This window comes from Mustela putorius, unplaced genomic scaffold, assembly GCF_011764305.1.
Source record: "Mustela putorius furo isolate JIRA1106 unplaced genomic scaffold, ASM1176430v1.1 tig00003834_pilon_pilon_pilon, whole genome shotgun sequence".
Classification (NCBI taxonomy): Eukaryota; Metazoa; Chordata; class Mammalia; order Carnivora; family Mustelidae; genus Mustela; species Mustela putorius.
This window is the reverse complement of record NW_025421987.1, coordinates 27,325,113-27,340,770: the sequence shown is the minus strand read 5'-3', so window position 1 is coordinate 27,340,770 and position 15,658 is coordinate 27,325,113. Positions and strand designations below refer to the sequence as shown.

The 15,658-nt window shown below is 36.3% G+C and overlaps 1 protein-coding gene across 42 annotated transcripts in view; it reads left to right on the top strand.

The window, feature by feature from the left end:
* Nucleotides 1-15,658, top strand: part of LOC101691019 (ABI family member 3 binding protein) — a 248,767-nt gene that overhangs the window by 129,297 nt on the left and 103,812 nt on the right. For 39 of the 42 annotated variants that reach the window (XM_013045552.2, XM_013045541.2, XM_013045537.2 and 36 more), the window contains 8 exons: nucleotides 3,314-3,379; nucleotides 4,541-4,615; nucleotides 5,163-5,237; nucleotides 6,104-6,178; nucleotides 7,092-7,163; nucleotides 7,966-8,040; nucleotides 14,075-14,155; nucleotides 14,581-14,628. In XM_013045552.2, the coding sequence (XP_012901006.1) occupies nucleotides 3,314-3,379; nucleotides 4,541-4,615; nucleotides 5,163-5,237; nucleotides 6,104-6,178; nucleotides 7,092-7,163; nucleotides 7,966-8,040; nucleotides 14,075-14,155; nucleotides 14,581-14,628 (567 nt within the window). The remainder of the gene's footprint in view (nucleotides 1-3,313; nucleotides 3,380-4,540; nucleotides 4,616-5,162; nucleotides 5,238-6,103; nucleotides 6,179-7,091; nucleotides 7,164-7,965; nucleotides 8,041-14,074; nucleotides 14,156-14,580; nucleotides 14,629-15,658) is intronic. The other 3 variants (XM_013045576.2, XM_045088265.1, XM_013045542.2) reach the window with 2 other exon arrangements.

Genomic DNA, 15,658 nt, shown 5'->3' with positions numbered 1-15,658 from the left:
GGGGTGCCTAATGAGCATGACTGAAGTAATCCCTGTCCTAATGAGATCTTTCATCTAAGAATTTGTTTAAAAAGGAAAGTCTTCACATAGTTACCAATATTCATGGAATTTGAATAAAATACATTGATAAATTCTTGGTAATTGGAAATGCCTTATCTGTGTGCCATCATGTTTCCAGAGCAATACCAGAGCATTTTTATGATAGAATTTGCATCTAATCGGTTTTTAAAAACTAAAGCAACCAACAACACATAATCTAGCAGTGTGGTTTTAGAAAGTTGTGAGCAAATAAGAAAATGGTACTATGCCTTATTTTATACCACTGCTTTTTCGCAAAAATACAAAAGTAAAATTTGGTTATTAGCCATTACTTTTTCTTTTTAAAGAAAGTTAATAATTGCTTTTTTTCGGGGCACCTGGGTGGTTCAGTGGGTTAAAGCCTCTGCCTGCAGCTCAGGTCATGATCCCAGAGTCCTGGGATTGAGCCCCGCTGAGCAGAGAGCCCGATGCTCAGCGGGGAGCCTGCTTTCCCCCCACCCCCGCCTGCCTCTCTGCCTCCTTATGATCTCTGTCTGTCAAATATATAAATAAAATCTTTAAAAAATAATAATAATTTCTCTTTCTAACCTTTGAATTGAACTACCTATTTTACTTGCATTAGATTGGTTCTGCAACTTTTGGTCCAATTTCTGTTCTGTGAATGCAAGATGAGAGAATCTGCTTAATGTCACATAGGAGCATTTCATCCCCTGAAGTAAACATTGGTGATAGAAGGTGTTTGCCTAATGCATCATAGCATGTAGAGTGTCCAACAAATAGAAAGGTTTACTTTGAACTCTTATCTATCTATCACTTTCATAGCTAGAGTAGCATTGTAAAAAGCCAGGGATGTCTAACCATTTCATACATTTTATTCTGGTACAGAAATACATGTATAGTAATTTTGGAAGGCAGCTATGCCCATCACTATACCACCAACGCAGACCGTATACGAATTTTGTAACAAAATCAAGAACTGTTGATTTTTAGGGAACTCCATTTCTGACACTGTTCTTTCCTCAAACATCTATACTCCAAAGTCATAAGAACATGTTCATCCCATGAGCCAAGCGAGATGATAGTATGTCTCTCAAAGCTAACCAAAGAGCATAAAACTACTAGCAAGCGGTGTCTGTGAATAGTTAGCTCTCTTGTTCTTTACTTACTCAACTCTCAGGAACTCCAGAAATGGAAATAGCAGGCACCAAGCCTCCTGGCAGATGTGTTATTTTCGTCTTAAGTATATTTGAAAAAATGTTTGGAAGTTAGAGGTCCCTGACATTTGGGAAGTTCCCAACATGAGCCACAATGGCCATTGGATGCTGGAAAGAGGGTTTCTTTCTCTACTATACACCTTCTAGGAATAACATGAGGGAAGATGGCTGCCTGGCTTGGAACCTCCAGAATGAAAGTAGAAAGAGGGCAAATAAATACCTCTTGGGACAAAAAGTACAGAATCAAAGAAAGCTGGTTCAGTGTTACCAGATAATAGGGGAAATGTGGACTTCATGTAATAGACAGTTGCCTTTTTCAAAAGTAAGCAGCAATATAAATAAAAGTCAAATTATTTAGTCATAATTTCTGGTATTAGAAGTTGAAATACAAGTTGGTAAAGTTTTCCAAACTTGTTTAGAATCAGATAGAGCTGACTATGCTAGATCCATGACTTGAAATTGGCTGAAAGCAAGCCTCAACAACTGCCAGCACTTTTTATCCTTTAAAAGGTCAGTCATTCTTGGGGTGCCTGGGTGACTCAGCCAGTTAAGCAGCTGCCTTTGGCTCAGGTCACGATTCTGGAGTGCGGGGGAGCCTGCTTCTCCCTCTCCCTCTGTACCACCCCCCACTCATGCCCTCTTTCTGTCAAATAAATAAATCTTCAAAAAAAAAAAAGTCATTTGTTCTTATCTGACCCTTTAAAATTGTAGCTAAACACAAGAAAACCTTGCATCACAATGTAATAGAACTTTTCTTAGAACGTTTGCATGACTCATAATGTTCTTTCCATTTTTTGAAGATTTTGCAAAGGAGTAGATTCCCCTTCACAAAATGAAATCTGTTTCCTGCTTCTTTCGTGTGTGGTGCAGTATGGATGGCCTCTCTGTCTTAGAGTGTGTCCCACAGTGTGATATTATCATTCTTAAACCTTCTACTAGCACTGGTTCAAAATCACTACAATGTCACTGAACTACAAGTTAACTACTGAGTAAATTTTCCTGTGAGTTTCCATATCGCCGTTCTGAATGGGGAAGGAAAGTAACATCTACCTCATAACAATTAATGCTTTGTGTACACCTCTCATTCTCTTAGTGACAGCTCTTTGTGCAGAAAAGAGAGCATTTTTATTTTGATGCTGTTCTTGATTACAGATTCTGTGCTTACATGGACATGAAGTGTATCCCTTTGTTAGAATCAACTGTTATTTTTAAGGTCACCCTGCTCGCTTTATTTTACGTAGTGTGTGAACTTGATCCTGAAATGCACCTAGAGTGTAAAAGGACTACAAGAAATATAGAAAGAAATTCTAGGTAAAGAGGCAAGAGGTGTGGTGCACGAGGAAAAGGCCAGGTCTTAACTCGGCTCTTTCTGGCCCTGTTAATGGGATGGAAAATATGCTGAGCTTGACAGTCCCAGTGTGGGACCACCTGCAAATGTCTTCACCACTGTGAATGTCAACTTTGTTGTCTAGGAAATGGAGAAACACCCCATTAACTAGAAAGTGAGGATGATGCCTACCTCATCTGTTTCTCAGGGATGTTGAGAGGGTTAAATAAGCCTATCGGTGAGAAACTGCTATGCAAATTGAAAAGTGTGGTCCCAACATAAGATTCCATGATGGTAACTTTCACTAGGTAGAAAGACCAAGCAGTAGACTCAATGCAAAAAGCTTTAATGTGACCGCTTTTTCCTTCTTTGGAAATCTCTCCTCAAATTGCTTCTGGCTCATATATGTTTATACTCCTTGAAGCTCTTTGATTTAGAGCTGGTACCACTTCATTATAAATACATAGCACAATGCACACATCACCCTTGAGACCACTGTCCAGGTTCACTGGGGAAAAGCCTTTAGTTCGGGGCTGGGGTGGGAGCCGGTGAGGAAGACTGGAGGCAAGTCTCAGTGATTATGCATTAGTGACAAGACATGTAGCCCAGAGCTAAAACTCACTCGCGTCTACATGAGACTCCCTTGTAACCAGCATTAAATTATGTCATGAAATCTTTTAAAATTCATCAAAATTAACATCTTCTCTTTTGTTTTACCTTTTCTTTTTAAAAGCCACTTATGATGTTTTCTCAAGCCCTGCGACATCAGATGAGCCTGAAATGTCAGAATCCCACACAGGTATATCCAGCTTCTCAGGGCTTTCTTTGGATGCCAGACCATTCTGACAGCACTATACCTAGTTCCCGCTTTAATTTTGCAGAGGGAGGAAGCACTCTCTTCGGAGCTCTGCAGGGGAATGTGGCAGTCTAGGTCTGGGCGATGTATCCCACCCATTTCTCTGTTGAGCCATTATCTCTTTATCACCATCAGTAATAAGCTCTGCCCCGTGTGGGAGATGCAGATAGATTTGGTTGCTACTGAGCCAAAGTCATGAAATGGCCCTATTGCTCTATTATCAATATCATTCCAAAAAAGTTTCAGATTCTTAGAGAGTTTTCTGTAGAGCAGTGATTCTCAAATGCGGAAGACTTCTCTAGGCATTTGGCAACAGCCAAAGATATTGTTCATCGTCACAACTGGGGAAGGTGGTACTGACACCTAGTGGAGGGAGACCAGGGATACTGCCAAACTCCTGCAAATATACAGGACAGCCTCCCTACACAACCCCCCACCCCCAACAAGGAATTATCCAGTCCTAAAGAGCTATGGTGCTGAGGTGAGAAATCCTGTTCTAGAGCCATCATGTCATTCATTTGTCTGTGGAAGTCCAGTTGGGTCTAATCTTTGACATTCCTTTACTGATCCTTCTACAAATGAATTTAACTCAATCTAACAGTTCCTTCTAGCAAGTGTTCATTAAGCATCTACTAAACTAGGTACTGTGAGAGATTCGGAGTAAATAGGACTGGTCTCTGCTAGACATAGCTATATATCTGATTTGTTTTGTATATTTAGCCTCATGATAGCATTTTTTGTGCCATGATAAAGGTAAATAATTTTGAATAGCAGCAGAAAATAAGGGGGAAAAATGAAATAGAATGCTGAGTGAATTCAGCTAGTAGTTCAGAAACAAAAGTGAGAAATCAGAAAAACCAGTTGAAAACAAGTTAAATATATGCAACATTGCTTTTATCATGGTTTTTATTTAAAGTATGTATGCTTTTTAAAAGTGAGTTTCTCTTCCGCTCCTAATGAATCACTAGTTTAAAAATGTTGGTCCACTCTCTTTCAACTGTTTTTGATACTTTTTCCCATATGAGGCATAATTCATTACTCATGAATTTGTATTTTATTCTTGGGGCCTTCTGCTTTTATAAATGTTGACATTTATTCCAACAGCAACAAGTGATCCATTTCTGGATTCTGTCCCACCTAAAACTTCTAGAACTCTTGAACAGCCAAGGGCAACACTGGGTAATGTTTTTAACAGAAAAATCCTACTTTGTATTCCATCAAAAGAAAATCCATGTGAATGCCATTCTTCCAAATGACCATTTCATCCCATCACATCTAATCATTTATTTCATTTTTACTTCTGAATGTATTTTTTTTCTTGTAATGCAGGCATCTTATGTTGCATTTGGGGCATTCTTTCTCTCTCTCGAACTATAATAGATCATTTTTTTTTTCCCATCCTTAAAGGAATGAAAAGCTTTGAAAATTGCATGGACCTCTTCATCATCCATATCATTCCATCTCATTCATGTGTTTGTGGCCTGTATCACCTCTCTTCCTTGCATTGACCCTGCCCGGGGTCTGCCACTGAAAAATGGTCATTCTGATCTTTTCTCTTCTTTAAATCATTATTTCATCCACCAGCTTTCAAGACTATATGCATTTTTCATTCTTAGTCATGTACGTGTAGCATGTGCTTTGCAAGACCATCTAAAAGCATGTTAAACTCCGAAAAAAACTCATTTTAACGGGAATTACTTGGTGGGTGGGGTGTTTGTATTTTCAGCTCCAAGTGAAACACCATTTGTTCCTCAAAAATTGGAAATCTTCACAAGTCCTGAAATGCCACCTACAACACCTGGTAACTAATGACATTTTTATGGTTGTGTACTTTGAAAGAACAGATAAAGTATCAAGAAAAGAATCAGTTTTGTTGGATTTCCAGAGTATTTTCATAGTAAACATTCCCTTTCATTCTCTGTCATGAAATTCTTCCAAAAACTGGGTTATCTGTAGGACTGCCTTGTGATAATTCTCAAAGGATTTCCATAATCTTGGTGTCCATGTATTTAAAGAATTATTTTCTTTCTGTATTCCTTTACACTTTGCTTATCAGAAAGTTGCAATGGAATTACAGATGATAATTATTTTATAATATATTTCTTCTATGTAGCCCAAATCAATACCACCTGGTCAGAGTATTTTTCTCAACGTAGTTTAAATATAAAGAGCACCATGTAGGTTCTGCAATGAGGAAAGATGGGTAAGAGTAGTAACACAGTCTATATGCTATTATAGAAAATTATTTGAATAATGAAGTTCATTAACTCTTGCTGAGGTTAGTCATGAGCTACAGAATTAAAGCAGTTCTGAACTTCCATTCTCTAAATCCCAAATGTTTGTGCTTCTCCTCTATTGTTCAGTAAGTTATCTTTTGAGTTCTTAATTCTACCTTGTGTTCTTAAATCCCTTAAGAGTGCCCACTTCCCAGTACATTTAGCTCAACAATGTACCTTTGGTTTTTATATGGACAGTTAATTCATCTTGGCCCCAAAACACCACATTTATTGAGCCCCTACTGTGTATAAAGCATAGTGCTGGGCATTCTGGAGATACAAAGAAATAAAAAGTAGTTCTTTTATTCAAGAAGTTTACGAATTTACAGTTATACCCTGATTGATCCCTGCAAAATATTATTTATCAAAGGTATATTAAATCTTGTTTCAGCTGCCCAGCAAACTACGTCTATCCCTTCTACACCTAAACGACGCGTCAGGCCCAAAACACCAAGAACCAAACCTGGTAAATAACTGCCTCTTTAACCTCTCAGGATATTTAATTCCAAATAGAGAATGTCCATCTCCTTATCATAAAAAGAGGTTATGTGATTCTATAGATTAAATGTCTATGGGTCTTTACGAAATTTGAAATTAAGTGAAGATGAATAAATCAAAATAACAGAAATCAATTTTCAATACTACATAATTTAAAATTATTTCAGTGATGTTCTTACATGTGAATTTTGGTATAAACCCAGAAGCAGGTACTAATGTCACTGTGTTAGAAAGTAAGATTTATAGTGAAATTTTTTTCCTTGGTATGTATGTATATTTAGGTGTTTATTAGGCTGACAGTTCTTGTTTTGTGTGCCAGCAGTATTTTCAGCTTTGAACTGGGGCTGTGGCTCACAGGAGAGACCATGACTGTCCAATTGCTTATCCTCTTAGAGAGATCATACAGCATAAAGAGTGAGAATCAACATGAAACTATACAATCTGCTTATGGGGCTATAATACTTGTGTGGAAGCTCAGAAAAAAGAAAGAGTTGAGGATGTAAGTCTCAAAATATGTGTAGGGTTCAGACAAATTTGAAGGTGGAGGGAACAACATAAGCATACATTATGGCACAGAATTTGCATGGTACAGCTAGCTTCCCTGGAGGTAATATTTTTCATTGTCAGATAACACACTCAGAATTATGCTCAACAAATCAAGTTTTTGCCTATTCCATGGTAGAATAAATACAGTTTTTTATAGCATTTACTACTATGACTGAACTTATAAATTCTTTCCCAAAACTTGTACTCACTGTATTTGTAAACACTGACAGCTAAATATGGCAGGATTTCAAAAGGGTCATTCGGTTCTTCTTGGGATGATATCTTTTTATTGCCTCTAGGAATCTTAATTTTTTTTTTTTCCTTTCCATCACCAGAAAGAACCACAAGTCCTGGAACAGTTACACCTAAAATTCCTAAAATCCCTGAATCTACACAGACAACACTGGGTAATAATATGTCCTTGGTAGATGGGTTACTTCATTTTGACATGAAAATTCAATGCCTTAGCTTTTGTGTAATGTCTCAGTCTCTGTTCTAATTAGGTCATTTTAACACTACTGAGAATCTCATAAAGTATAACAGCTTGGTGGCTTTTGTGATTTTCAATAGTTGGTCTCATAGCCAGCACATGTGAATTCAGCATCCATCTATTATCCTGTACCTTGGAAAGCTGGCAAACCACTGCTGCCTTCTCTTCTTCCATCCGCCATTGTATGTGAAGTGTAGTCTTAGACACAGTCCTCCATTTTTTTTTTTTTTTTTTTTTTTAGGGAGGCCCTCAAGTTCAAATTCAGACTTCTTTGGAGGAATAGTACTCTCTTATGATGTTAGTAGAATTTCTTTGTACTATAGACCATGGCATTTGACCTATCAATGATTATTCATATTAAAACATGCCTAAAGTCTTGAATATGGCTGAGAAATATGAAGTAAGGGTACAAAATTATTATACTGATTTTTTTTAAACAATGGATTAGAATAATTTTCTTTGTGTAGTTATTGTGGCTATTTGTAACAATACTGTTTCTGTTCAAATATACTCTTGAAATGCTTTTTCTGAATCAGATGCAAATTTATGACTGTTTCCTGTTAAATACTTGTCTGTGAAATATTCTTTCAATGGAATATTTCCAAAAAACGTCTAAGATGATGGGTTCATTTCCCTTAAAGTATAGGTTTTCCTTTTGATGTTTTAGACACTGAAATGCTTAAATAATGATTTGTCAATTATTTTCTTTACTTTTCCAGCTCCTAGTAAAACACCATTTATTTCTTTGAAACCTAAAATTCCTCTCACCCCAGAAGAGACATCCACCAAACCTGGTAATTACCCAAACCTTTTTTTTTTTTTTTGAAATTTCAAAAGTAGGATTAAAAAATTATTTCATGTCACTCTTTGGAGTAAGAACTTCTGATTTGTATTTTGTTATTTGATACAATTTTTCCACGGAAAGTGCAAAAATGAAATGCAATGATCTCATTATAACCAGCCCCTCTGATATTATCATAGTGTTGCCCTGAGCTTTTGAGTGGACCATTCTGTTCATAACCATCACAGAGAAAATACAGAAATAGAGTGATGGGGGTGATTGAGGACTCCCTTGTCTAGGACTACGAAATAATTTCCAATACCAGAGTGGACTGGAATTCTGATCACACTGAACAGTAGCTTTTCAGCCTGAAAGGGGGGAAGTGTTTCCATCCCCTAAAAACTCTGCCCTTGTTTTAAGACTTCTCATTCTCCAGCTGCAAGATTGGAAAGGATGGGATTTTCCCAATGCTCCCTGATTTACTTTCTGAAATGAAGCTGATTTCTGAATACTGACTTTTGTTTATTTCTCAGGCGTAATAATGGTGTTTTGCTGAAGAGAAGAAGGCTCTTTTGCAGGGCAAGATTATTGCATTTGTGTAATTAATAACAGAGATATTCCCCTGCCTTTAGATGGAAGGACATACTGAATGACCAAGTTTTCTTTTTTTTTTCTTTCTTTCTTTTTTTTTTTTTTTCTGTTTATTCAGAGTCTATACAGCCATTTAAGCCTTGACTTCTAGGAATCCCCTTATACTCAGGAAGTCTGTCAATGCAAATCATTTTCCTCCAAATTTTAAACTTATCTTCAGGGTTTTTCTCACTGTCACATTCTATGGATTTTTCACTAATGGGTGTTCACAAAGTATCATTAAAACAAACAATTTTCTACATAAATGGACATGATTTATTTTTTTGCAGTGAAATGGGCAAGGAAGAAAAATGTAACTGCTCAGAAAAAAGAATTCTCAAGACTCCCTTTAAAGAGGCAGTGAGATTTACAGGTGTAGGTGTCAGACTAGAGGAAATTAGGGATTAGGCAAAAGGAATGTAGTTGATGCTGTGACCATGGGTGAGGTTTCCAAGTCAGAGAAATGGAATGAAGTTTCACTCTTACCCAGAGGGCTTATTTGGAGAAGAAAGTATAGCTAATGAAACTCAAGAGCTCTAACAGTTTAAATCAAAGAACTTCGACAGCTATATGAGAGAAGGGCTTAATGTACATTTGTTTAAAAATCATGCTTAGAGGGCTTTGGAATTAGGTCATAGCTATTATGCTGTACTTTGGAGAGAAGGTTATTATCTAGCAGATTGAAAAATATTACCGTGTGTTTAGACCACCAAATTTAAATAAATGTCTCTCCAATCTAAGTATTTCTGTTATTACAAGATAAAAATTTGAAAAGACAAAAAAAGCCTTCGGATGTTCTTAAGAGTTTAATTACATTAGTAATTTCATTGGTTTCTAAAGAAAGATTTATAAGAAATTCACTCATACAAGTAAGGGGAGAGGATGAGTTCTTATTCTAAGCTCTTCGAGCAAAGAGACTTCTTTGATTCGACGTTTTCTTTTAACATGTGGCAAATTATTTGGAAGCCAATGAGTTTTATATTCCTCTGATCTACCTTCTGATTCTACCTTCTGATCACCTAAGAAAAGCCATGCTTTCCCCCCTCATATCAAGTATTAGGACTTCGGAATCTGCACCTACATATGCATCCACTTAAGTTGACCACCAGTGGTCTGAGCCAACACAAAGTAATGGATCTCTGCAAAACGGTGCTTGGGTTCTAGCTTTTTAAAATGTATTTATTTTTACTTGAGGGCAGGCCACCATTATAGCTCTGTGGAAGATTTCTGTCACTAGCCAAGGTTCAGGAGAGCAAATAAACCACCAAAACCTTTTTTATTTGAGTGATTCATTGCCTTCCCCAGCCCTCTCCTCACATGCTGCTATTTTTCCATCTCACTTTCCCTGCAAATTGCTTGCTTTTCCTTTGGTTTTCCTTTGTGGTTACACTAATGAGTAAAAACCCACATTGGGTTTGGCTTGTTTTATAAGCATAATCCACCGCTTTCTTGAAAATCCCACCATGTACCATGTCCCAACTTGTCTGCCTCGTCCAGCGAGAAATGCTTCCTTCACAGTTAATCTTTAAGATGGTGGTGACATTTGGCTCTTCAGGCTTTTAACAGACTGGAAAGAGAGAGAGAGAGAAAGAGAGAGAGACCTCCAATTATAGGTTTTTTTTTTTTTTTTTACACAGTTCTCTGACACAGGGGATAGAAGTATAAATTTTTCTCATTGTTAGTCACAAATCTGGGAGCCAGGTGTATTTTTCTTTTGTGTTGAGGTGAGTGGTATAGTTATTTGCATGCCACTTAACATTTTTATTCCTTTGCCCATAATACCTTAAAATTGTTAATTAGAGGAAATCTTGTCAGAAGATGTACTTGCTTTTAATAAACCCTGACATTAGTATTTCTAGGTACAGGTGAATTAGATGCTTAATTGAGGGCCTCCATACCTATTTGGTTTCCATTTCAGTGAGGAACTCAAAAATACAGATTTTTGTTTATAAAATTCATAAGACCACATTCTTTAATCTTTGTAAATTCTAAAAGATGCTACAAGTAGCAAATTTTACTTTTTCACAGTTAAGAAGGCAACTTGGTAGAAATTAAGACATGAATTACATCCTCAAAATTTCAAAAAGAATTTTTGTTTCCCATTTTCAGATATGGACTTTTTTGATAGTTACTATATTTAATGCATTAATGTACTACTTACTTAGCCTATCTCCTGTAGAATCTGAGACACCCAGACTCCTCCCACTCTCTCTCTCTTTTTCTCTCTCTTTCTCTCACACACACACACACACACAGAAACACACAGAAACACAATTTTTGCCTAGCTATGTGTACTTTAGTCTGATATATCACTTCGGCTTTGCAGTTTATCTGTTTTTATCTATTTCTGGCTAAGTTCTTGATAAATGAAAAAAAAAATTTTTTTTTTTTTTTGGTTACAGACATGCTAATGAACAATGTCACCTTTTATAACACCTTGTATCTATACATTGCTTTCAGAATAAATGAAAATTCTCTACCTGCAAAATATTTTGCTATATGTTCTATATTTTAGATACTGAAGAGTCTCTATCTACTTCTCCAAATCCTTCCACAGCCCCTAGTCCAGAAACATCATCCTGATAAATGTAGTCTAAAAAATATAACTGACAAAATGATGTAATTTCTTTTAAGCTGGTTGGTGGGTGCCATGTTAATTACTTTTTCTGTAAGAAAAAAATGACAAAGAATCTTCACTTTTTTCTGTCTTGGAGATTGAGTTCCTTTTTTATTTTCTTCTTGAAAGAAAAGAATTCTTTTTGTTCTATAGAATAAGAAATCTATTGGATAATTTTTTTTAAGGCCAAATACTCTTTTTTTTTTTTAAGATTTTATTTATTTGACAGACAGAGATCACAAGTAGGCAGAGAGGAAGGCAGAGAGAGAGGAAGGAAAGCAGGTTCCCCACTGAGCAGAGAGCCCGATGTGGGGCTTGATCCCAGGCCCCTGGGATCATGACCTGAGCCAAAGGCAGAGGCTTTAACCCACTGAGCCACCCAGGCACCCCTTGGATAATCTTTTTAAAAGCATAGATATTGTAACCAAACTATATTCAGCACAAAGTATCATTTACTTACTGCCAATTTGAAAAACATTGGAAGGATTGTTATCTTTCAGAATATTTAAATGATATTGTTATTTAATTTGTTCAGTGTTTGATGAAATCTGAGATTACTTTTTGACTTCTTTGATTTGCTAACCAGAATGAAATAAATTTCATATGTAAACCAATTTGCTCACCAGTAATAAATACTAGTAAATATGAGGAACTATATGAACCATCAAGGCCCTTTTTACCTTTTTAGACCATATATTCAATTCCTTTTTTTTTTTTTTTTTTTTTTTTAAGAATATCAGATCCAGCCAGGCTGAAAAATCACCCAAAACTAACAGATCTCAGACCTGGCTATAGGTCTGTTAGATCTTTTTCCTCTTCCTACTTCCTTGGACAAATCTGACCATCCTAATTAAAAACAAATTGGCAGGTGATGGGACACTCTGGCCAGCTTTGGAGAGGCTACCCTGACCTTGCTTTAAAGCTGTATCTCCTCAGGCACTAGGAAAAATCTTCAGAATATTAGGTAGTGGAGAAAATAGCTGAAAATCAACAAAAACCAGAATTCTCAATTTTTACTTTTATTGTGGTTTGTGGAAAGGATGTGGAATGATCTTTAGTGTAATAAACCATAGAACCCGATTTTTCACCAGTGAGAGAACAGCTTTGAGAGTAAAGGACATTTAATTTTTCTGTCTTTAAATGGTGATCTTTAGCATCGGCTTTGATAATAATTATTTTATTGCAGCCCCAGAACCTCAGACTCTACCACTATCACAGTCAACTCTAGTCAACCACCAATTACAGTCAACACAGTCAACTCTTATTAATGAAATTTCCTTTGATGAGTGAAGAAGAAACCTCTTCCTTAGGACCCTTTATGTTCAATTTTGTCCTTACCTTGGGCTTTTTAAAAATTTGTCCTTCAGATCTTCATTTCAGCCATGTGGTCAGATGATAAACTCTTTGTTTTTGCTTAACTAAGCAGAGGCTCTAGAAGCCGTGCTGATTTTGATTGAACACATGCTCTGTCATCCTCCTTATATTTGAGCACTGTGTCCCAAGCTTGTTTTAACCTAGTTGTTTCCAGTGGAGGACCGTGGCTTCCCTCTTTTTGTAGACATTTTTGTGTTTTCACATTCAGAAGTGTTTCTCTTATTTTCAAAACTCTGACATTCACAGATTTTCTTGAAAAGTCGTAGGATCTTTCCAGATCTAAATATCCTGATGTGTCACTGGGCAATTCATTAAGGGAAATAGAAAAACTAACCCCAATATTTATAGCTTTTTCTTCAGAAGAGCAAGAAATGTGTTCTGCTGGTGCCATCCTGGCCAATTACGCATATTTTCCTTCATAACACAAGCTGTTGGTCACTTTAGGGCATTCATGTCTTCCTGAGAACCATGCCTTCGTTTGTTTTTTTCCATTTCTTCTGCCAAACTTAACTGACAAGACTACTTTTTTTTTTCATTTTGTCTAAAAACACAGGAATCTATTTGAATAAAAAAGGACTATCTCACATGGATTAAAGTTTCACTGTTTATATATAATCACTCAACTTGGTAATTAGAAATCAAGGATTTTTCATATCTAAAGGTTTTATCATTTTTCCTTTGATTTTGATTCCTTCCTGATGGTTTTCATGCACTCCTAGCACCTGGAACTCTGGAAACAAAACCTTCAACATTAGATAATGCAGTTATTGGAGCAAGTGAGCTTTGTTTCCTCTTTTCCTGTCTGTTGGTATCTTTAGTAACAGGCTTACATTAACAGATTCATCTATTGATATCCCTTTGTGTATCTGTGTTCTTTGTTCTTACTTGCAGAGAAAAAAAATTCTTTAGTTTTATAAACTGTATCTCATTTTTAGAAAGCATTCCTTGAAATAATTTCTGAATTCAAAACCTTTTTATACATGCTGTTAACTTGTAAAGTTTTTAATGCTAAATTAAAAATTTCTTTTGAATCTTGGGCCAAATCTTGTATCCCTAGTGGCTCCTTAAAGGTGTCTTTCTCATGTTCTTGTTAAACATACACCTTCAAAACTTTCAGGAGACTGTCTTCTCTAAGCTTTACAAAGTTTTGAGTTTTCCATCTCAAAATGGAAGAATAAGGAGATCTTTAACATATACATATATATATGTTTTATATATGTATATGTATACATATGCATATGTACATGTATATATGTATATGTTAAAGACCTCATTTAACTGGGTAAATGGTGATAGAAATTCACAAAACAGAAGGATACATACCCACAAAAATCAAAGAACTTAAATATGCTTTTAAGATATATTTAGTATTATCAGTTTTTAGAGCTACTGCTCTTGTATTAACTAGCTAATTTTCTTTCTTCAGCTCCACCAAAGACCAAACGACCAGGTCGTCGCCCCCGTCCTAAAACCACACCTAGTCCAGATGTGCCCAAGTCCAAACCTGGTAAATGTAACGTTCAGGGTTCCAGTAAGCATAGAAAATGGAATATGATAGCTTCTGATATGATAGCTTCCTACTACCCAAGTAGCTGGGCTTTAAGAAACCGTATAGTTGATTTTTATATTTAAGCATCTATCCTTCCTATGTTTATGATATACTGTTATTTTTTATTTGTAACTATTAGGTACCCACAGCAATAGGCTGGCCCACAAGTGGATTATTAAAGTAGGGCACCCTAAAAGTCTCACTTAGGATGCGTCTTTATGGCAGATGGGGTGTGGGAAAGCAGGAGGAAGGGGGTGAAGCGGAAAAGTAGAAGGGAAAATCACGTTCAGAAAAAAATAGGGCTTAAGAATGAGGAGTAATATTTCCTTCCTCAAGATGCTGCTGCTTGATATAATTAGTGTTCTTGCTTTTTGCCTCCATAGTTCTGGAACCTGCTACAGTACCCCCGGAGCCTTTGGTGCCCACAATCGGTAATTCTACTGACCTCCACTTGCTTTCACGGAATGTCACTTTTGCTTTTCCAACTGTCCACCCAGGCATGACTGCAGTTTCACCACACCATCATAATTTCATTCCATGCTTTTCCTTACATTTCCTATCTGGGTCTGAAGAGCCTGAAGATAGGAGACTTCTAGAAGAATCCTACCTGTGTTCTTCTTTAAGGAAAGTCTGTGGTCTTGGATGCAGCTTCCTGGTTCTGCACAAACCCTTTGTCCTTCCATGTCCTGTTGAGAAAACCTTTTCCTCTTTCTCACACAGGGACTTCTGTGCTCATCCTGGACTTGGCAAACGGTGAAATTTTATTCCAGTGCCATGATTATCATTTCATTGCTTTACTCATTCAACTTGTAAGATCTTTTCCCTCTTAAAAAGCTGCATGAAATAATGGCTTCTTCAGCTTTCTGTTTCTTTGAAGAATGTTTTTGAGTATATTTTGATAATGAGAGGCATAAACACCGTTCTTTTTCCAGGGTCTAATAGGAAAATAATGTGGTCTTTGTAACTTGAGAACATTAGTAGTCCCAAACTTGTTTTATTGTTTGGGGTACTAATGCTATTTGACTATTACTCTTTCATGAAAATCTCTCAGCATTCACAGTAAACCTGCTTTACTTTGGAAAATTCCAGAAATCTGTAGCCATGTGAAATTCTGTATCATTTAGAGTATTTATGGATTATTTTCTAGGTCTCCTACTAAGCAAGTTTCAAATTTCCACTTACTATTTTTATGCTGAAAAACCTTAGTGTTAAGAAATAAAACTATTGTACTTGTCATCTCTGAAATTACTTATGTAGAAAAAAGTCTTATCATCATTCTCATTTCTTTGCTCAAAGGTACATTTTGAGCATTTCCTAAAGATTTTTCCTTTCTGAAAAATTAGGAGAAATGGACATATTTCCCATCCTTTCCATACCCCATAAATTAATTTTGTTGTATATCCAGTGAATTTATACAGGATCTTTGCTCAAGCCTATATGTCTTTAATTATGACAGTTACG